Source organism: Osmerus mordax, chromosome 26 (genome assembly GCF_038355195.1).
Source record: "Osmerus mordax isolate fOsmMor3 chromosome 26, fOsmMor3.pri, whole genome shotgun sequence".
Taxonomy (NCBI): domain Eukaryota; kingdom Metazoa; phylum Chordata; class Actinopteri; order Osmeriformes; family Osmeridae; genus Osmerus; species Osmerus mordax.
In genome coordinates, this window is record NC_090075.1 from 5,749,413 (window position 1) to 5,771,312 (window position 21,900).

Below are 21,900 nucleotides of genomic sequence, written 5' to 3' on the forward strand. Positions count from 1 at the left end.
TTGACTAGGCTGGCACAACAGTCATGTTTAAGATTTGTATAACATCAGGTAGAATGCAAAGATAAATTCAGTAGCATATTCAAAATTGTAATACAATTTACAAAACGTTTGTTTTTTACGTTTTCCTCTATACGTGATGCGGGAATTTGAGAATCGTATTTGACAGAAATATTGTACACCCCTGTTTTACGGAATGGTACAGCCCAGTCAATGCCGTGCAGCGGAAGAAGATCCAAGCCGTCAGGAACTCAACTCATCATCTCCATTTAATGCTCGGCATACACATTTGTTGAATGTGTAGGATTTCATATCAATCAATATCGATGTGATATCAGCGGCCATTGAAAGGTATGTGTAACATGCATACCAAGACCTTAGATTTTTGACATGCGTTAATGTTAGATGGTTATTATTACACCTTAAGCCATCACTGTCCACTGTCCAGTGTTCATCGAGCTGACAGGTCAGATTTTGTAATGGTTGTCGCAAAAATTATTACAGTTCAATTGTATAACTATTGTTAGCTAGCTGGTTTTTGTTTACATGCCTGGTAGCTTTATTATAATGAGTGGTGGACTAGACAAGGCTTTCGAATCGTCCCTTCCTCAAAAGACGCAAAGGTGCACCGCCCATAAACCGTTTCTTGATGTGATAAATGGGATAAATTGCTTTACGTTACATTCCTATAAATAGACAACTACTGTGCACTTTAATAACAATAATGATTAAGTTATTATATGTTGTTTGCCACCAAGGCTATCTTGAATAATTGCATCCTTTAAACGTTTTGATGTATAGTGACCTATTGATACCATAACAGGATGGAGGGTTTTGATTCCACAATTTGTTGTGTTGATCGACGTATCTCTTCTGCAGAGTAGACGGCCAGTAAACACACGTTCCTAAAACGTCCGGCTGCAATTCTCATTTTCAACATCCTAGCTTTCCGTTCAATGCCTAACGCTGCAGAAGACCAGAAAACAAACCAGTCAGGGCCCGACGACACGGGCAAGATGCCCCAGCACTCCACGAGCAGAGAGGATGAGCACAGCCTGTTGGGCCCCCTGGGCAAGGAGGCCCTGAGGGCCCGGCGGGCCTCCAGTGCCGAGCTGCAGCTGCCCTGGACCTGCCCCGTCACTCACTCCCGGGAGAAGTTCTACACCGTCTGCTCCGACTACGCCCTCCTCAACCAGGCAGCCTCCGTGTACCGGCCCTCCGGGAGCTCCAGAGAAGGGCTGCCACCCAGTCAGCCGGACAGCCGAGCCCCCTTTGGGATGTCCAACTCTGGGGACGGCTACTCCAAAGGCCAGGCTGGTGGTGAAGATGGGGGTGTGGATGGCGACTGTGACATGGAAGAGGTGTCTTCAGGCGGCAACATGAAAACGATTTTGGCGTGGGAAATCGACACTACAGACTTTGATGCGGTGCTCACCCGGAAAACCGGAACAAGTAAGCAAGGTCTTTAAGCAGCACTCGTTTTTCAATACCTGTGGCTTGAGCTGAATTTATAACACAGCCTAATTGAATGCAGGAATGCCCATTATGAACAGTATTGTTGTTGTTTTTCCTGCTCTTGTGCTAAGCGAGAGATGCCAGGTATATGAGAGCTGGTGACCTGACCCTCTGTCATTGATGATGTAACTGTAACTCTGCCAGTGACAGCAGAGCTGTTCAGAGAGCAGAGAGATGGAGCACCAATGCAGGACGATACTCATCTATCTGTCTGTTCAGTTACCCAGCAGCACTTTGCCTTTTCATTTTGTGGCCTTTTTACAGCTTTTTATTAATCGATAAGACAGTTTGAGAGACAGGAAAACAGGGATAGATCAGGAAATGGCCTCAGTCAGATTCACACCCAGGCCCCACCTTAAGACCTTTTTATTTAAGTTTTAAAACAGTGGTTCGGCAGAACCGATCTGAATACAACAGACTACACAAACACTCGAATGTTGGCCGTTATATTGAAACCTGAGATGGTACATTCTGAGATGGTATGTAAAAAAAAACAACAACAACAAAAAACGTCTCTCATGTCACATGTTGTTTCTAGGCAACGTAAAGAAATCAGGTTCTAAGAAGATGAAGTCGCAAGACAGACCCAGCCGAAACCTGCAGGACGTTCCTTTACACACCTCCCCAGACGACATCAAGCAGAGGAAGGTTCTCGACCTCAGGAGATGGTAATTCTTAGCTTTTTATAACGGTTCCTTTCCATTTCATAGTTTAGTCCAGTTTAGCAGACACTTTTATCGAAAGCAATGTACAAATAGTGCGTGTAGAAAGTGCAGCAGAAGGATCTGTTCTAACAGTATTTCGGTCGTCTGAGTCAAGGAACTGGCATCTAACGGTAATACACGACACTGTAACTGTAAAACAATTGTACCCCAATATTAATCATCTCAAATCATTGGTGTCATCATAGAAATGCAATCAGAGCTTTTCGCTCTGTCTCTCCTCCAGGTATTGCATCAGCCGCCCCCAGTACAAGACCTCATGTGGAATCTCTTCTCTGGTGTCCTGTTGGAACTTCCTGTACAGCACTCTAGGAGCAGGAAGGTATGGCCTGTGATTGTAGTAATACTGTCGGTAACCTGTAGTGTCTGAGTTGGTAGCACTACTGTGATTGTAGTAATACTGTCGGTAACCTGTAGTGTCTGAGTTGGTAGCACTACTGTGATTGTAGTAATACTGTCGGTAACCTTTAGTGTCTGAGTTGGTAGCACTACTGTGATTGTAGTAATACTGTTGGTAACCTGTAGTGTCTGAGTTGGTAGCACTACTGTGATTGTAGTAATACTGTCGGTAACCTGTAGTGTCTGAGTTGGTAGCACTACTGTGATTGTAGTAATACTGTCGGTAACCTGTAGTGTCTGAGTTGGTAGCACTACTGTGATTGTAGTAATACTGTCGGTAACCTGTAGTGTCTGAGTTGGTAGCACTACTGTGATTGTAGCAAGTGATATACTGTGAGTAACCTGTGGTGTCTGTTTCTAAAGCACTCAAGGAGGTATAAAAGAGAGTAGCCGTTTATTGTTCCCCAGTGTGTAAATTGCTTGCGTCATTGTTTTGTTCGGCTTTAATAATGTATGAAATGCTTCAAACAATAATCGTTCCTGTTTTGTCTTTTGCAGCCTTCCACCCATCTCACAAGATGAGGCCTTGGAGATTCTGGGATTCCAGCCACCTTTTGAAGAGATCAAGTTTGGCCCTTTCACAGGAAACGCCACTCTGATGAGGTACCGAGAAAATCTCAAACTCTATCCAGGCCACTTACTTCTGAGCCTATCAGGAAACTGGATCCCAATTAGCTGAATGTTAATTTGTTTTTGTAAACAGATGGTTCAGGCAGATCAATGACAACTTCCGAGTCCGTGGATGTTCTTACATTCTGTACAAACCGCACGGGAAGCACAAGACTGCTGGAGAAACGGGTGAGCAGGCCACACAAACTAGCCTCGGTTCTCTCTCTGTCTGGATGGGAAGACGTCACTAACCACTGTGTTGTTGTTGAAGCCGAGGGAGCGCTGTTGAAGTTGACCCAGGGGCTCAAGGACGAATCCATGGCTTACATTTACCACTGCCAGAACCACTACTTCTGTCCAGTCGGCTTTGAAGCTACACCACTCAAAGCCGCCAAGGCGTACAAGCAAGTTCTTGTTGTTGGTTGGCCTGCTAATGAAGAAATACTAGTATGTTTCTTGGTTTAAAATGCTAAATATGTATTGTCTTTTCTCAGGGGTTCTCTGCCAGTTAATGAAACGGAGCACTGGATTCTCATTGGGGAACCAAGCAGGAAGCACCCAGCTATTCACTGTAAAAAGTAGGTTTGATACCAAACGTACGCTTTTGAATTCAACATTTTAGACAACGGGGGATTTATTTAACTGCCGTGTCATTGGCCTTCTTCCTGCTTTAGATGGGCTGATATTGTCACAGATCTCAACACGCAAAACCCAGAATACCTGGACATCCGACACACAGAGAGGGGCATACAGTGTCGCAAAACCAAAAAGGTACAAGTTCACTAAAAACACTCAATGACTGCATGTTGTTTAAAAACAAAAGAAAGTCAGGCTTGGAGGTTGTCATTTGTTGTAGAGTGTTGTCATGCCAATAGAACCATGCCCCTTTCTGGCAGATTGGAGGGAACCTGCACTGCCTCATGGCCTTTCAGAGGGTAAACTGGCAGAAGCTAGGACCCTGGGCTCTGAACCTGGAGAACCTGCGTCACGACCTCCACCACCAGGGCGGCGACAGGGCGCAGGGAAGCACCGCGGAGGGCTCGGAGGAGAAGTCCTCGGCCAGGCACCTGTCTTGCCTGGGTCGGTCCCACAGCACGGGGAACCAGAAGGAGGTGGCGTGGAAACGCCTGTCCAACACGACCGAGTACCGGCACCGGAGCTCTCCAGAGAGCGACCTGGAAGAAGACATCACTGACTGATGCCGGCTGAGTGTCTCGGCCGTCATGGATGGATGCCGAGTTCTCCACGCTGCTGAGTCGCTTTTCTAGATCAAGAGGTTTTGAACGCGCTACCACATCATGATGTAAACCAAAAATAGGGGGGAAGGTCTTATCGTGCCCTTGGGTTGCATTCCTAGGGCCTTCAAGACTTTACTTATCTGCACATGGATTTTGTGGGTCGCTATATAGGGGCAGGGTAGAATGATGATACTGATAAAGTGCAATGCACTTCATAAGTCCTTAGAGTGTATTGCTTTTAATCATTTAGTAGTGTTTAGAAAACCATTATTAATATCAATGTCTGACATTGTTGCATATACAACGAAGGAAGAACTATCCTAATTCATTACTGTTTAGGAAACATAAGTCAAAGGCGTGTGTTTGAAAACGTGATGAATATACAGTACGGTGACTTTTTTATAAGGTCTTTTAAACGAATGACTGTGAGCGGCTGACATTCAGTGTCGGCCCCTTTGTGAACCCCGGGGTGTGCAATACCGAGACAATCTGTTCTAGAACACTGAAAGAGAGAACCAGAATGCTATGTTTGAATACGAACGTCCAGTAAGAGGTCAGGATGATAGGATCAATATGATGTATTTCTATATATTGGTATATTCGACCTTGTCGGGATGCAGGAGCAGAGGATTGCATGCTTGCTTCTGTAGTTGGTGTGTAGTTGGTTTCTCTCCCCACTGTAAACCTCTGGAGAGCTGACTGGCCCCAGCTCTGCTGTGTCTTTCCAGTGAATCTACCATAGTCAAGCCTCCTTTTTTTGTTTTATAAATAAATTAAGATTTCTATACTTTTGTGAATCCTTGTTATTCTTTATTGACAACGAATGACTATAAATGCATTTATATGACTATCATTTCCTAAATAGCCTATTGGAAGTTTGTATTCATATTGTCGAATATAACTGGTGCATGTCTGTTTACAGTTTTATTCCACATAATTTTTAATCACGCCCCGCTGTCCTGTGAGTCTCCAGTCCTCTGTGAAGCTGTTGACGCAGCTCTGCTATTTGGGCCGGGCGAATACGACAACACCCTCCTGTGGAAGAACCAATCACAGGACACGGTCAGTGAACAAGGAAGAGTACTATCGGATTCCTAAGCCTATCGTGTTTCTTTCGTCTCCCCGCTCACGGCTCAGTTCTGCCAGAGAAGATAAAAGTATCCATCGATGGATCTGTGTTTCCCTCCCTGCATGGCTTACCTATGAGTGACGCTCCCTGTGTCATCCACTCGACACACAGCTCTGCTATGGGCACAATGTTTTCCAAAGGCCTCCACCTTGACGTGAGAATTGGTTAAAAAGGTCTGATGAACATCAATGTTCTATCTACACTAGCCTTTCTCAATCCTGGTCCTCGGGACCCCCCTGCCCTGCATGTTTTAGATGGTGTCCTCTTCCAACACAGCTGATTCAAATGAATGGGCCTTCATCAGGCTTCTGCTAAGCTTGATCATGGGCTTTCATTTGAACCAGGTATGTTGGAAGAGGGAAACATCTAAACCATGTAGGGCAGGGAGTCCCGAGGACCAGGGTTGAGAAAGGCTGATATCCAGTATTGCCAGGCGTGTGTTGGGTGTGATGGGAAAATATTTGATTTCTGTCAGCCTCACCCAGACTCCACATCCCACCCCTCTCCACTGTTGGGGTAGGCCACCCAGCCAAAGTCTGGAGTCTTCTGGGTCACAGCCGAGGCCAGCAGGGGTGTGACCAGGCCAGGAGGGCAGCAGTTCACCCCCACGCCCACCACTTGCTTGGACCTGCTGGCCACCTGGACGGCCTCTGTAAACCGTCTGCCGTCGGACACACGCGTCTCGTCCTGAGGGAATCAGTTACATATGTGATTGTGATATACGATCAGCCATGTCCCTCGTCATGGCAACTTGTAGCTTGTTATCAACAGCGGCGACGAGTACCTTACAGGAGAACGCGAGCCAGGCCGCGGCGTTTGGAAACTCTCGGAGAAGCTCCACCAGAGCCTCGGCCTCTTTGACGCTTGGGATGGTTTCCATGGCGACCAGGTCGGCCCCTGCCGCAACCAGGCACTGAATCTGAGGCCGATGCCAAGCTTTCAGCTCCTAGGGGTGGGGGGAGGTAAGGGCAGGACAGGAGAGATATGTGCTTTCAGCTGTAATTACCCTTCATCACCTTTGGGTAAGTGTCTCCCTCTCTCTCTCTCCCTCTCTCTCCTGTCTTGTTGTTAACGTCTTACCGTAACGTCAATATGTTACTGTCAGTCTGCCAGCCGCTCACCTCAACACTCATCTCCTCCGCGTAAACTCCTGTGTACTCGGAACCGTCATGGAGATAAGCGCCGTACGGCCCGACTGAGCCCGCCACCAGAGGAACCTGCCGCTCTGAGAAGACAAACCAGAACGTTTGGCTGACATCCACCCAGATTCTCTCCTTGAGCTTCAGCTGTTCTCCTGCACTAGCAGCTGCAGAGTCATAGTATGCCATAGAAATGCCCCTATCAATAATTAGAGGCAGCGCATGGGCAGTTAGCATATGATTATAAAAAATGCTCGTCCCTAGTCCCTACCAATATTCAAACCAAATTGACACTCTTGCGTCATATGGCCTACTGTAGTAATTGCTGTTTTTACAGCCTGGCCAACCCAGATCGCTTTGGCAGTGCACAGAGCTAGGCTTCTTCAGTGGTGAGGAATAAACTGTGCAGTGAACCTCACCAGGTGAAGGGTTGTCTGTTGTGAACTGTTGAACCGCCTCTCTGGCCAGACGTACTCCTGACATGAGCAGTTCCCCCGCCTGTTCAGAGTTCATGCCCAGGTGAGTGATAAATCCCTGTATGCTAGCTTGGTACGTAGCCGTGGTGATAACGTCTGCTCCACTGCAGAGGAATCTAAATCCAAGACGAGTAACAGGAATTTGTGGTTCATGCGTATCGCTTCAGGTAAAAAATATAAAGTCATGTTCAGCAGATCTCATTGAGCAGATGCTTTTTATCCAAAGCAACATATTTCAGTGCCTAGCCTGACCCTGTGTTGTACTTGACAATAAAAGACTTGAACTTGAACATATGGGGATTCAAATCTTCATCTGCAGTCAGATGCTCTACAACTGAATTATACCCTGTACCCGCCCAAAAATCAAACTGTAAAGATGAAGTGTGGTTCGTTCATTAAGGTTTGGTTTTAAACTTACCTAGAATGAGCATCTTTTACCGCCTGTGGGTTAGTATGCAATATTCTTGCACTCCACAAAGGATCCCCCTGTGCAAGAACAACATGAAGAATTATGTAAATTGCCCAGCTTGCATTGCACATTAACTCACAGTTGAACCAAGGTACAACGAATAAATCCGAAATCATTATCACAAGTCATATATAGATCATCTTTTCTGAGACATCTTACCTGCAATTTCAAACCTGTTGCTTCCAGTTCAGTTGCCAGGCCTCCATCCAAAACAAGCGGTCCACCACTGACAGATTTAATATGAAACGCCATGGTCACTGGCCGACTGAATCAGTAACTTGTTGAGATATAACCCTACTCCTGCAAGGGCAACGCCCAATGCGCAGCACAGGTTTATTTAAGAAGTCTAAAGTCCAGACATTTTATGGTCCAGCCACCTTTGCACAGCTCTTAGGCATCAACGACTTTCCATGACAAAACGCACTTCCGTCCCCATGTTTTTTTCCAAAATAAAAGTCTCAGAACAAATTCATGCGCCGTTCTTGGTGTTGGAAAAGTTGCGTATGTACGTCCCCTTCTTACCACTAGATGGCACTATGTCTATGTGCATTTATGAATAGTGACTGGAGTCCAAGAGAGTTCAATCTATTTCGTCACAATTTTGAGTACAAGATACTCTAGCATCGCACATTCCCAAATTATCAGTTTTTTTTCCTGTCACAATCATTTTGTACAGGATTTGACGCCTTAACTGTTGCCCTTTTCTTGTTCTGCATTAGCTGGTTATTGTGACTTACTGTGTGACCACAGTACCAAAACCCTTAGGGTTAAGGGTTTGGTACGGTAGGGTTTGGTACATTATAGCAACACCGTTAGTATACCAGAACGAAACCCACCCAACTCCCACAACATAATCAGCCCACCTGCTAGAACCCTACGGGGAATTGTATCGAGATAACAATAGGATAGTGGGTGTGCGGAGGATTCAGAAAGGACACATACTGCGCTGACTTAAACTCAAATTCCCACTGGGATTTGTCTTTGTCTATGCCCGATATATATATATTTTTTTAAAGATCTATGGACCCAAGCTGAATCAGACTAATTGCTCATATCAACCGTTTTTACCCCCTCGGTAATTGTCTATTGGACACGACTGCACGGGAACACAGCTGAGTAGGAGGAGCGAGCTGGAGCAAGACAGCACGGAGTAGCGCGCACAGCATTCACTGTTCCACCACGCTCCAAGAACGTGTTTGGCAATTGAATGTCTACGAAGAACTTCGTAGAGGATATTCGCGTTTACTGTCAGATCTGTATCAACGCGAACGAAACAGATGGGTCACCAATTTTCAGGCTTGCTAAGATTTATAAAACAGCTTGAATTTTGTTTTCTTAAGATGAAAGTCATTTTAGCGACTGTGTGAACAAAACAACTGCTGCAGAAGTTGGAATTCCATCCATCGGTGACTTATCGCGTTTCTGCTTTGCTGCGCTAGTTGAAGACGATTAAGGTAAGGAAGATGATGATTTAGAAGGCTATCAATCGCTAAGATACGTGCTTCGATGCTTCCGAAATGTTACTAGTAGTTGAAGCTTACATCCGATCCTTTGATCCAGCCCTTGCAATTGTTGTCGTGAATGTTTGCCAGGCTAAGTTCGGAAGAAAACTGAGCCCAAGCATGCTTGACACGGTTTACATTTACTGCACCGAACGAATTAGATTTCACGCCTTGTAGTATTCCGATCCCCTCTCGGAAGTCTCACCTTTCAGTGTTCTTGTCCAAACCCGTAAATTATAATTGATAAATGCATCATACTTGCTTTTTTTGTTGTTGACTTAAATGTTTTTGTAATCTCACTGTTATAAAGTTTATTTTGTCCATAGTTTTTGTACAAGTCAAATTTTCAAACGTACTTAAATAAAATGGTTTTATAGAAAGAGAGAAATGTTTGAAGTTATGTAGCAGAGTGAAATTTGTAATTCGATTACACAGGGTGAAGTTAATCAAATGCATATCATACTTCTATATTGCACAATTCCTACAGTACATCATTTGGCCTTCAAGCACTTGTTCGGGGAGGTGTCAGGTTTTACACTGGATCATCAAAGCTTTGCTTAAGGCGCCGTCAAACGAGTGCTAGCCAAGCAAAAGTTTGACAGTGATTCATAAATTGGAAATGCGGATAAAGGTCAAGGATAGGGGGTGTTATGTACATGCAGGTGCTTTCACATTCATCACCATCAATCACTCAAATGAACCTCTTATGAGTTTTGAAATCAGCAGTCTTCTCGATTTTAAGGTGCAATCTGATTTGAGAAATGACATGCCAGAGCGACTGTGTACATAACATCAGCGCTTGTTACTGAACAGCTTATCAGGTTTTCTTTCATCTCTGCACAAGTCCAAAGTCCATTTCCTGTTTCGCAGAGCGTTCTGATAAGATTCAGGGTTTATAGCTGCTGTGTTGCCTATGTTCAACCAATTCCAGATCACAGGCACATGACTTAACAATTTAAATGTTACACAATACTAACATTCATATTTTATAGTTTGCTTTTGACCGGAAGTACAGCCTATTATGTGGAGTGTTACTTGGACTTTAATAGCTGCAACAAACTACTGTTGCAGCTTTCCATTCCCGTTCTCTGCCATTACATCACACAAGCCACCCATTGTACCAACCACTAAAATCTACCCGGCTCCTATGAATTATTCATTGTTGTTTTTGTATTTTGTGAAGGTCCCAGGATGTCTGTGAGCAACCACGAGAACCGCAAGTCCCGCTCCAGCTCCGGCTCCATGAACATCCACCTCTTCCACAAGACGTCCCACGCCGACAGCCTCCTGACGCAGCTCAACCTGCTCCGCAAGCGCCGCGTCTTCACCGACGTGGTGCTGCGCGCCGGCAACCGCTCCTTCCCCTGCCACCGCGCCGTGCTGGCCTCCTGCAGCCGCTACTTCGAGGCCATGTTCAACGGCGGCCTGAGGGAGAGCCGCGACGCCGAGGTCAACTTCCACGACTCCCTCCACCCGGAGGTCCTGGAGCTCCTGCTGGACTACGCCTACTCGGCCCGCGTCCTCATCAACGAGGAGAACGCCGAGTCGTTGCTGGAAGCCGGCGACATGCTCCAGTTCCACGACATCCGCGACGCCTCGGCCGACTTCCTGGAGAAGAACCTGCACCCGTCCAACTGCCTGGGCATGATGCTGCTGTCGGACGCCCACCAGTGCCAGCGGCTCTACGAGCTCTCCTGGCGGATGTGCCTGGCCAACTTCGCCGCCCTCCACGGGACGGAGGACTTCCTCAGCCTGCCCAAGGACAAGCTCCAGGAGCTGATCTTCAGCGAAGAGCTGGAGGTGGAGGACGAGAGCCTGGCGTACGAGGCCGTCATCGACTGGGTGAAGGCGGACAGCGAGCGGAGGACCGCCGACCTCCCGGAGCTCCTGCGCTGCGTGCGCCTGGCGCTGCTGCCCGAGAGCTACCTGCTGAAGAACGTGGCGTCGGAGGAGCTGGTCATGGGCCACAAGGTGGGCCGGGAGATCGTGGAGGACGCGGTGCGCTGCAAGATGAGGCTCCTGCAGAACGACGGCATCGTCACAGGCTTCTGCGCCCGGCCTCGCAAGGTGAACCAGGCCCTGCTCCTCCTGGGCGGCCAGACCTTCATGTGCGACAAGGTGTACATGATCGACCACAAGACCAAGGAGATCACGCCCAAGACGGACATCCCCAGCCCGCGCAAGGAGTGCAGCGCCTGCGCCATCGGCTGCAAGGTCTACGTGACGGGGGGACGGGGCTCAGAGAACGGCGCCTCCAAGGACGTGTGGGTGTACGACACGCTGCACGACGAGTGGTCCAAAGCCGCGCCCATGCTGGTCGCCCGCTTCGGCCACGGGGCCGCCGAACTCGACCACGTCCTGTACGTGGTGGGGGGCCACACCTCCCTGGCGGGCTCCTTCCCAGCGTCCCCGTCTGTGTCTCTCAAACAGGTGGAGCAGTACGACCCGCAGACCAACAAGTGGACGCTGGTCGCTCCTCTCCGAGAGGGCGTTAGCAACGCGGCGGTGGTCGGCGCCAAGAACAAGCTGTTTGCCTTTGGAGGCACCAGCGTCAACAGGGACAAGCTCCCCAAGGTGCAGTGCTACGACCCGGGCCAGAACCGGTGGACGGTCCCGGCGTCGTGCCCGCAGCTGTGGCGCTACACGGCGGCGGCGGTCGTCGGGAACCACGTGGTCGTGATCGGCGGCGACACAGAGTTCTCGGCCAGCTCGGCCTACCGCTTCAACAGCGAGACGTACCAGTGGTCCAAGTTTGGCGACGTGACGGCCAAGAGGATCAGCTGCCACGCGGTAGCTTCCGGAAACCGCCTCTACGTTGTCGGGGGTTACTTCGGGGCGCAGAGGTGTAAGACCCTGGACTGTTACGACCCCTCGACGGACACCTGGGACAGCGTGACCAGCGTCCCCTACTCCCTCATCCCCACCGCCTTCGTCAGCACCTGGAAGTACCTCTCGGCCTAGCGACTCACGAGAGCTGGTAGCGGTCACTGGTGAGTACCGTCAAGGCTCCTCTGGTCCTATCTGGTCTGTTAAAGTGGGGTTTAATATATTCCTCTATTGATTTTAGTCGGAAACTCGACCCTTATGCATATCTCATGAGCCATGGAGGCAGTGAAACGGAAAGGCGAGTGGAGAATGCGAACCACACTTCTGAATCCTCCCAGCAGTGTTATTAATCGCGGACAGGAGACACAGCCTGTGTCCAGCTTTGGCTTCATTGTATTCCCTACAAAGGCCCAGCTCAGACTATGGATATTAGAGCGTAGGAGCTACTATTGGCCAGAAGCCCTGTCCGTCCCTGCAGACCGTAGGGGAGTTCTGCAGACCCGTTGACGGGCAGCTGAGATCTCTCTTCTGATTCATGTCCTCTAAAATCCCACCCACACAAACACTGTAATGAGTCTACATCTGCTGTTAGGGGTAGGTACAGCTCAGCTCACAGAGAGGGTATAGCTCAGTGGTTTGAGCATTCAAATGCAGATCAAGAAGTCTTGGGTTCGAGGTTCAAATCTCCCCCGGTACTGTATGTCTGTTTGAATGAAATCATCCGCTAAATGAATGTATTATTATGTACAAAGTCAGTGTTTTGGTTGTCTCTCCTTAATCGCTGAGGTCCGTTCTGCTTCGCTGGACCTGGACACTTAAATCCCCTGACTGTTGTCACGGTTGCCAGCGGTTACGGTTACACATGATCTTATGGCGTCTGCAGGGTGTTGGATAAACAGAGCGAGCGCTCCGGGCCGACTAGCGTAGCTTGAGGAATGTCGGAGGGGTAATTACAGAGCTGCCCCCGAACAGGAAGACATGGATCAGGTCTGTACTTGCAGGACAGGCGGCAGCTTAGCTCAGCTGGCTGGCTGATTACCTGGCTGGCTGGTTTGTTGGCAGGCTGGCTGGTTTGGTTTGTTGGCTTGCTGGCTGGGTTGGCATGCTTGCTGGCTGCCTGGTTTGGTTGGCTTGCTGGCTGAGTTAGCTGGCTGGCAAGTTTGCTGGACTGGTTGCCTTGCTGGCTGGCTGCCTGACTGGCTGGTTTCTGCAGCAGATCCAGTTGTGCTGTCAGGCCTTGGGGTAGAAACCTCCAACAGCAGGTGTCTAATCTCACAGCTCTGTCACCCTAACACTGATAAGTGCTGAGACACAGTCTCCTCCAGGACAGGGGGGGGGGGGGGGGGCAGAGGGGGGGATGTTGCACAGACTTGAGCATGAAGCTAGTTCAGATTTCATGACTGTTGGCCTGTTCGGTTCTCTGGGGTGGGGGAGGGCGGGGTGGGGGGTCTGTACTGTCAGAGAGCTGGATTGAGAAACATGATTTGCAGCGCGTGTTGTCAGCTGACAGCCCTGAACTCTCACGATGGGTCAACTGCATCTGCTGCCGGATCATTCTGTTTCCTTTGGGGAGACGCTGTTTTTGCTAATTCTCTGTATTCGCATACACGGGTAACTAAACAAGTCCCGGAGGAGGAGATGGATTGTGCGTTCACAGAATGCCCTGTGTCCTCCCAGGGAAATGGATGTTGTCAAGCTTGAATCGTAAGTGCCAAACCTGCCAAGTCATTCCTCTGTGCAAACAAACCTCCAATCTGGGACCAGCATCCATCTCCTGTCCTGTCACCGGAGCCCAACCATGCTCGATTAATACACCTAGACACGCAGCCACTCCCTCAGGGAAATGGAGGTTCCGCTTTGAAGAGAAGCTTTTTACCATTTAAAGGATGTTGTCTAACTTGGTTTGTTGTGGGAGTAGGAAAGACAGTGTGAGGCCTTTCTGGGCTGCAGAAAACAGCTGGTTGAGAGCTAGATGGAGAGAAAGAGAGACAGACTGGCTGGAATAGAGAGAGAGAGAGACAGGCTGGCTGGCTGGCTGGCTGGCTGTGGACTGGAGAGAAAGAGAGAGAAAAAGAGAGAGAGAGACAGGCTGGCTGGCTGGGCTGAGCTGAGGTCTCTAGTCACCCAAGCCTTTCCGAAGCCCACAGACTTCAGTTTGCTACTACTCTCTCTTCTGGCCTTTACGTTTTAATGACAGTCTGGATCCTGGAAAAAGACTCGGGTTACTGGCAGCTTGCTCTACCAGCGTGGATCTCAGCTTGGCACTGAAGCACTCAGACCTTTCTGTGGGTCCCTGGGTCATGCCAGGGAACAGGAGGAGGAGGAGGAGGAGGGGTGTCGAGAGAGGGATGTGAGAACGAGGGAGACAAAGAGAAATGAAGCGAGAGATGGATAGAACAACAGGAGAGAGAGAGAGAGAGAAGTTGGCCTATAATGAGACAGAAAGAGGGAGGGAGGGGGAGGAGGGAGAGAGGTAGAGGCTGTATTCTGCACCGTTTGGCAGCGTAAGAGCGCCAACTAAAAATATTTCTGCTGCTCCCAAGGCTGTCAACGTTCAACCTGGGTCACAGAGAAACAAGCGCTCTGGAAAGCTTGTGTGCGTGTGTGTGTCTTATCTTGTGGGGTAGCGAGTCTGAAACTCTGTCAGCTGCTGGTGGTGTTGTTTTATAAGTTTTGTATTGGGTGTGAAACCACCCAGTTATTCTCTTGCAGCATTTACTCAAACACACGCTCACGCACACATGCACTCACACACACACGTGCACACCCAGGCGTTGCATAGCTGGCATGACTCCTTTAAAAAGCCAGCCATCCTCATTCTAATTTAAGGAGGAATGAGGGTGTGTCATAGACCTCTATTAGTAATGATTTGTAAACGTTATGGTTTGTGGTCGACCGACTTTTGTGGTCTTGTGCGTGTGCGTGTGTGAGAGAGAAAGAGAGAGCTCGCACAGTCTTTAGTCCTAAGAGCCAGGCTTCTTGTCACCACCTTGTCCTGACCTCTCCTCTGTGATTGGACCCACCTGGGCAGTGTGTGTCCACAGACAGCTGCTGTCAGACGGAGAGGTCGTCGAGGGCGGAGGAGGGAGGGGTATGGTTGTGTGAGGGGGGGGGGGGCGGGGGGGGGACTGGGTGAAAGAGGCTCGCCACTCAATACTAATGTTTTATTAATGCCCGCCCTCTGAGACCACCAGGAACACACACTCAATGAGCCTTTTATAGTAGCATCTGTGTACTCTCCACACACACACACAGGGGGTGAGCACGTGCATCTCGAGTCTCCAGAGTAATCAATCGGTCCTGTTCTGGGCCTCAGTGCAGCCTCATTAGCATAAACCTAATAGAGTTTTTATTGCTCTTTTCTTCGCATTGCCAACACAAAAGAGCAAAACGGAAAAAGGTTCTCATAAACCGTTGAATAATCACCGGGAAAATATAACTCGATTAACTGTTTTTAAAAGCACATCAGCCACCGTGACGGGGGGCCTTTTCAGCAAGCGCGCGCGCAGACGACGCGGGGGGGATTCATCTGAATGGCGTCAGTTTGCACTCCTGAGGAGTGAAGGGGGCCTTGTTCGGGCACAGCGGCGGCCTTTGTGTCGCGGCGTGTCGCAATCTGGCTCTGAAGAACCTCGTTGTTGTTGTAGGAGTTGGAAGGGGCCACAGCTGACGACGAGACGCCTAATAATTGGCTGTGGACTGTTGGTCTGTCAGAGATGGCTTCCTCTTATGTCCATTCAGAAGCTGGAGAAAAGGGCCTGTCTGTGCTGTGATTGATGCCCGTACAGTCATTAACCCTGGTTGCTAGTTAGTAGGGGTTTGTTAGACACGAGGGACTGGAGCTTAGCCTAGGTGTGGTGCGTTGTGGGTATAATTTTATTTACATTTTTTCATGTCTCTAATGAGCAGTTCTGGTTGAAGGTGTGACTCTGCTATCAGAAATGGGACAGTTGGTGTGTGTGTGTGTGTGTCCCAGTAAGGCCCGGCTGTGAGGTCTGGTGTTGTGCAACGTGAAAGCTCCTGTAATGGAGAGCAGTAACAGGAGTGTTACTGTGACAGGAGCCAGCAGCAGCGATGGTAGTCAGCTACTTCAGCTGGGTACACGGGAGAGATTAAAAACAGCAGAAAACATGCCCTCATGACACACACATACAGTACATACTTACACTGTGTGTGTGTGTGTGTGTGTGTGTGTGTGTGTGTGTGTGTGTGTGTGTGTGTGTGTGTGTGTGTGTGTGTGTGTGTGTGTGTGTGTGTGTGTGTGTGTGTGTGTGTGTGTGTGTGTGTGTGTGTGTGTGTGTGTGTGTGTGTGTGTGTGTGTGTGTGTGTGTGTGTGTGTGTGTGTGTGTGTGTGTGTGTGTGTGTGTGTGTGTGTGTGTGTGTGTGTGTGTGTGTGTGTGTGTGTAGCCCAATTCATGTTCTGGGCCTACTGTTCCCCTTAGTGGCCCTGCTGTAGGTTACTGTGTCTGGAGCCTATTGTTGTTGTTCTATTGAAAACTAACGGACTGTGTTTGGAGATCCTTTTGTCTGTGTCTTGCCCAAGCGTACTGTATAGTGTAGTGTATTGTTTGGAAAGCCGAAGTTATTGTTGTGTGTGGCAGGTGGATCTGAAGAGACTCTTCTATATTATCTGCTGCAGGCAGCTATGCTAATGAGCTCTCATCAAGCTTCCCAAACAGCCCCCAGCAGAGTCTAACTGACATTTCTGAGTGTCTTTATAAAGAGGCCACACACGCATCCAGACGCACTCACACATGCGCGCACGCTCTCTCCCTCTCATAAACACGCAATTGTGGCAGGAAGGGCTCTTAAATCACAGTGGCATTATCTCCAAAATGCTAATTCGGCATATTTCACGTTCCCCCTCCCTTGACAGCTTCCAGAACGTTCCATCTGAATAAAGATCTTGAATATCTCCTGAGGGCACAAAACCCAGGAATATGTGCAACAAAAATCTCTCCAGGATCTCACAACTTAAATATACTGCAGTACAAAAAACCATATGGAGGCAGATATAAAAAAAAATATATGTGAATATATATGATCTTAATAATGTAACAATATAAGAATGGTAGGTGATACATTTCAATGTATGTATTTCTCAATGTAGAAATGTCTCAAGCTCATAAACCAGAAGGCTTAATCCTAAATTGTTGGGAGGATTTGATGTGAATAGTTCCCTGTCATTATTCATTGTTAATGGTATGTCTGTAAGCCTGGTAATATGGGCATAGATAAGCTGCTCATGACTGCATTCTTCGACAGAAATCTCTGGTCATGTGGTCCCTCTTCACAGTACTGAGAAGAGTGCAGAGAGTTCAGCTCAGAGTTCTTGACATGCCTAACTAACATTATTTGTCTCTCTCCTGTTTCTCTCCTTCTGTCTCTCTCTCTCTCTCTCTCTCCTCAGATCGGCGGTGGTGTCTGGAATGCAGGCGCGCGTCTCTCTTCTGAGTCTGCAGAATGCCGGGGGGAGGGGGGAGATATGTCGTCTCCGCCAACTGGACTCACGGACGGACAGGAGTCCTGGAGCTGAGTGCCTGGACAATGAGCCACCGCTGAGGAGGAAGACTGTGGACTCACCTTGGTCTGGCCCTGGTCTGCCCACCTCCTGGTGTGTCTTGTGTAACTTCCCCATGTAGAGACTGGTCAGAGCTGCACCACTGTGCCTGGCTTAACTGCTCAGAGAGAGAGAGAGAGAGAGAGAGACAGAAAGAGAGGGGCTGGAATGTCTGGCCAGCCTTGGACAGAGGAAGGAACCTTCTCTCAGTCTCTTTTCCAAGGCAACTGTCCCATAAACAGGAAGTTCTGCTTCGGCCCTGTCCACCCCCGCCACCAGAACCAGGAAGCCAGTCTGCAGATAACTCCTTTTATCAATCACGGAAGGACCCGTCATTGAGCACGCACCCTGACGGGCTGGTTCATGTGCCTGGCTGGCTGGTTTATGTCTGGTTGGCTGACTCGTGGCTGTGGTTGGCTGGTTCTACGCCCTGCCTGTGTAGGGGCATTGCTGTGCTGCTCAGGTGCCGGAGAGGAACTTAGAAATGTCTTCTCTGGTTTGGAGTCTGGAGAGTTCATTTTGGGAAGTGCATGATTTTAGTGCACTGAACAATCTTCCTGGTATTTTTAGACTTGGACTCCAACTTCCCTCAATTTTGGTCAACTAAATTTGTATCTTCTTCCTCAATTTAACTTGGTCGGCTTAAAATGTGAACCATGATTTGAAGATGCATATTTTCACTATATATTTTTTTCTCTCTCGAAATATGTTTGTTTCTGTTTTTGTACCGTGTGTTTATTTTTGTCTCTGTCTGAGGGTTTAAGTTATGTAGAGTTCTGAAATTCCTGTTGATCATTTGGTGTCTGCGCTGTTCGTCTCTCCTGTGGCCTCAGAGATGTTTTGAAATGTTGAGCTTGATCTTCTGAATGTGCTGCACCAGTGTTACCGATGGCAAATTCATGTGGAAGGTACGTTGAAACGCGTAACAGACGATCTCTACACAACCAACTGATGCTTTGCCAAATGACAGCACACCAACCAACCATTAGGTCGCCCATTACAACGCAGCACCTGTACACTGAAACATGAGTCTTGCCAAAATGGATACAAACAATTCCTTTACTGTTAACTGTTCTCAGGACTGGAATGTTCCTGGATCCTAACTGATAAAAGAACGTACGCATCTCTAAACGTCTTGGTAAATGTCATTTTAGACGGACGGTAACATATTTTTTACTCTTCGGTCTCTCTGTCTATTGTTTCATCTAATGATAAGTCCAGCCATTAAGCGTAATTATATCAATTTGTATGTTTTGTAGAAGCCTTTGATTTGCACATTTGTATAAAGTGATTGTCTTAAATTTGTATTGCTGTCCTAATGTTCTAGGCAGTGTGGATAATCATAGCCTTTTTTGTAGCACACGTTTAAATTCTGCCTATTCTATAGTTATACAATTTAGTTATATTTCTTTCGATGTAAGTAATAAACAGAACCATTTAGAACCGGTCATACAGACCACTAGACCCATCTCGCCAACTGTTACATGTCTACACAATGCTTTTCTACTTTGTTGTGATGTGCCATTTGTTACGAAACCTATTCCATTGTACATTTGTCAATAAATTTCATCAGGATGCTAAACTTCAGTTCAGGTGTGCGTCGTCTGTTGTCGTGGGAATGTTGGGTACGTTCTGCTGTGTCTCTAGAGCGCTGTCCGCAGAGTCATCTCAGAGCACTGGTTTGGAAGTCTGGATATGCGTTTCAACATCCATCGGCGCCTTTTACCTCTAATCTCTACTCTAGGTCAGTGGTTCTCAATCCTGATTCAAATGAACGGTCGTTATCAGGCTTGGATAACGACCGTTCATTTGAATCAGGTGTGTTGGAGCAGGGAAACATCTAAAACATGCAGGGCAGGGGGTCCCGAGGACCAGGATTGAGAACCACTGCTCTAGATGACTATGTTCAGGCTCTAGTCTGCACCTCTGTCACCCTCGCTCCTCCTGAAGGTGTTTTCACTTTCTCTTCAGTTTTCCTGGGAGTTTCTTTTCTTGTCTTCTATGACGGTTTAGGTGAAAGAGAGGAGAGAGAGAGAGGGAGGAGAATGAACACAGGGCAAAAGGAGAGAGGAGAAGGGTGGTTTTGAGGCGGTTTTCAGTGTGATGCCACTGGAGGGAGTGAGATGTTGATTTGTGTTTGAGGTGGGGGCAGAAGTGTGGGTGGACTGTGGTTGGCGCTGCTGACAGCCAGGGCAGACAGGGAGGAGAGGAGGATAAGCCCCGGCAGGACAGGGCGACCCTGTGGGAAAGATTCAACGCCCCCGTGTAGTCTGGAGCCGGGCACCATAAGTCAGACTGGAAAGTCTGTCCAGCTGAATTCTTCTGTGGCGGGAGAGATATTAAACTGGAGGATCCGATCCAAAACAACATCTGTTGTATTTCATCCTCGTCTCCCCCTCTCTTGTTTTTCTCCGTTCTCCCTTCCTCTCCCACTGGCTGTGGTGGACTGAGGCTGGAGCCCCCAGGGGTCTGCGCTGGGTCAGGGCAGACAGTGGCTACTCTGCCCAGGCAGTGAGGCCTGTCCCTGGAGTGTGGGGTGAGGTGGGGTATAGGCCTTCATTCCTCCCCTGGTGATGGGGATGGAGGAGAGGGTGACCAGGGAGAGGAGGTCCATGGAGGAGCTGCCAGATGGGGAACCCCCCCAGAAACAGCTGAGCCCTTGGCCCTGGAGGAAAGACAGACAAAGACAGCAAGAGAGGGCTTTTTAAATGTTCACACGAAAATGTGAAAATAATACATGGACATTTATGGAAAACAAACTTGTTTACATCTATCTGGGTTAATCACAGTATTATTAATGTCTCATTGAAACACACAGACACACTCTGAAGCACACTTTGTCTCCTGAATGTTGTCAACATCAACAGCAGAGCACTGAGACAACGAACACTCATGAACCGTGCCGACATAATCGAATCATCATTAATTCTTTTCAAAGCCGACGGAAAAACTTCAAAGGGGCTTTTGTTATTCCATGTAAACAACGGACGGGCAAATAAAAAAAAAAGAGGGGGAAATGACATCATCTCCTGTCTAGTCGTGCATGGACCCAGACGGGCCTGTGTTCCTCTCTGGACCTGGTCAGACACAACGCACCCACACATCAAAGACAGGAAGCGTCTCTCTCTCGCTCTCTCTTCAGGGCGGTGTTGGCGCGGGCTGGCCGAGCGGACAGGCTTGGTCAATAGCCCATTGTCATGCAAAACAGGAACGTTTCAAACAGATTCTGCCGACGACACAATTAAACCGCCGCACAAAGTTAGACATGAGAGAGTCAGAGACCCAGAGACAAAAGAGACTCACTCACTGGTTTCAGAGAAAGAGGGGGGGGGGGGGATTAAGCTAACCGCCACCCAATCTGGACCAAGGAGTGAGCGTGTGTGTTATTGAGTGTGTGTGTGTGTGTTTGGGAGTAAATGTGTGTGTGTTAGTATCTGTTAGTAACCGTGAGTGTGTATGTTAGTGAGTTGATATGCGTGTGTGTGTATGCGTGTGTGTGTTAGCGAGTCGGAGTGTGTGCTCGAGCGTACGTGTGCATCAGGAGGGAGTTCCCGCTCCCTGTTAACCCAGGAGAACAGGCCCAGTGAGGTGGAACTGGGGGGGGGGTCTTCCACCTCTCCTCCCAAACGCTGGCGCGTGTCTATGCCCTGCTCCCCCCAGCTGTGAAGCCTCCCTCCACACAAAGGCTTCAGGAGAGTCCAGACTGGCCCCTCAGGTCCCCTGGGAGTCAAGCCCCTGCACGCCTGACCTGGAAGCCCCACGGGGGGAGGAGAGGGGAGGGAGTCGAGTGGAGGCAGATCGATGGACGCTTAACTCCCTCCAAGCTGGAGAGAACAGGCGGTGGTCTATTGTTGTGAGGTGAAGAGGGCAGATTGTGGTGTGGAGTCGAATCTGTCCGGAAGAAGCCGACAGTGGTGATGGTGGTGATGAACATGATGGATGGCAATGGGGATGAGGATGAGGATGACATGGGTTAGCCCACAGCCACCTCATGCGGCTGGCCTGCTCTGAGGCCTGGGTCTGGTGTCCCAGGTGGTGCTGAAGTGTCTGGATGTGTGGACATAGGTGGTAGTTAAGGTTTCAGTTGTGGTGGTGTTGGATTGAGCACCTTCATTTGTCTGTCTGTGGATCCACACCCAAACAGCTACAGTCTCTTGGTCTGCTGACGGATGTGACAGGGCTGAGGCAGCAGTGAGGCAGAGGACAGGGTTGAGGCAGTAGTGAGGCAGAGCTGTGCCGGCAGGTGGACGTTGTGACAGGGTTGCGTCTGCTGCCAGAGACAAACAGTCTTTAGATGGGGTGAATCTCTTCCCACACCC

The 21,900-nt window shown here is 48.7% G+C and overlaps 3 protein-coding genes across 5 annotated transcripts; 2 read left to right on the forward strand and 1 right to left on the reverse strand.

The window, feature by feature from the left end:
- The first annotated feature begins 223 nt into the window (after window positions 1-223).
- LOC136936339 (basic immunoglobulin-like variable motif-containing protein) lies at window positions 224-5,248 on the forward strand. The gene is made up of 10 exons (XM_067230141.1): window positions 224-348; window positions 943-1,449; window positions 2,051-2,180; window positions 2,461-2,556; window positions 3,132-3,236; window positions 3,337-3,431; window positions 3,514-3,646; window positions 3,737-3,820; window positions 3,917-4,013; window positions 4,139-5,248. The coding sequence occupies exons 2-10, from the start codon at window positions 954-956 to the stop codon at window positions 4,439-4,441; spliced, it is 1,539 nt and encodes a 512-aa protein (XP_067086242.1). The 5' UTR covers window positions 224-348; window positions 943-953; the 3' UTR covers window positions 4,442-5,248.
- Window positions 5,249-5,279: 31 nt separating this feature from the next.
- zgc:172121 (uncharacterized protein LOC337599 homolog) lies at window positions 5,280-8,099 on the reverse strand. Its single transcript, XM_067230142.1, has 8 exons — window positions 7,853-8,099; window positions 7,643-7,710; window positions 7,168-7,340; window positions 6,731-6,834; window positions 6,394-6,555; window positions 6,091-6,296; window positions 5,681-5,757; window positions 5,280-5,515 (listed from the first exon to the last, which is right to left on the reverse strand). The coding sequence occupies exons 1-8, from the start codon at window positions 7,943-7,945 to the stop codon at window positions 5,421-5,423; spliced, it is 978 nt and encodes a 325-aa protein (XP_067086243.1). The 5' UTR covers window positions 7,946-8,099; the 3' UTR covers window positions 5,280-5,420.
- Window positions 8,100-9,011: 912 nt separating this feature from the next.
- On the forward strand, window positions 9,012-19,168 carry enc3 (ectodermal-neural cortex 3). Of its 3 annotated transcripts, XR_010875051.1 has the most exons (4): window positions 9,012-9,147; window positions 10,379-12,185; window positions 17,432-17,635; window positions 18,338-19,168. XR_010875051.1 is itself a non-coding variant. In XM_067230119.1 (3 exons), the coding sequence occupies exon 2, from the start codon at window positions 10,387-10,389 to the stop codon at window positions 12,154-12,156; it is 1,770 nt and encodes a 589-aa protein (XP_067086220.1). In that variant the 5' UTR covers window positions 9,012-9,147; window positions 10,379-10,386; the 3' UTR covers window positions 12,157-12,185; window positions 17,432-19,168. The 3 variants fall into 3 exon arrangements, 2 of the variants coding, with proteins under 2 accessions (XP_067086220.1, XP_067086222.1); XM_067230119.1 differs by having other exon boundaries at window positions 17,432-19,168; XM_067230121.1 differs by lacking the exon at window positions 9,012-9,147 and having other exon boundaries at window positions 10,377-12,185; window positions 17,432-19,168.
- Window positions 19,169-21,900: the final 2,732 nt, after the last annotated feature.

What these genes read in the sequence shown, in the direction of transcription:
- LOC136936339 (XM_067230141.1), top strand. Translation starts at nt 954, where the DNA reads ATGCCTAACGCTGCAGAAGACCAGAAAACAAACCAGTCAGGGCCCGAC. An exon ending in CACCCGGAAAACCGGAACAA is followed by an intron (nt 1,450 to 2,050) that starts GTAAGCAAGGTC and finishes TGTTGTTTCTAG; the next exon opens with GCAACGTAAAGAAATCAGGT. An exon ending in AAAGCCGCCAAGGCGTACAA is followed by an intron (nt 3,647 to 3,736) that starts GCAAGTTCTTGT and finishes GTCTTTTCTCAG; the next exon opens with GGGTTCTCTGCCAGTTAATG.
- zgc:172121 (XM_067230142.1), bottom strand. Translation starts at nt 7,945, where the DNA reads ATGGCGTTTCATATTAAATCTGTCAGTGGTGGACCGCTTGTTTTGGAT. An exon ending in AACAGACAACCCTTCACCTG is followed by an intron (nt 6,835 to 7,167) that starts GTGAGGTTCACT and finishes TTGTCTTCTCAG; the next exon opens with AGCGGCAGGTTCCTCTGGTG. An exon ending in GGCTCGCGTTCTCCTGTAAG is followed by an intron (nt 6,297 to 6,393) that starts GTACTCGTCGCC and finishes TGATTCCCTCAG; the next exon opens with GACGAGACGCGTGTGTCCGA.
- enc3 (XM_067230119.1), top strand. Translation starts at nt 10,387, where the DNA reads ATGTCTGTGAGCAACCACGAGAACCGCAAGTCCCGCTCCAGCTCCGGC.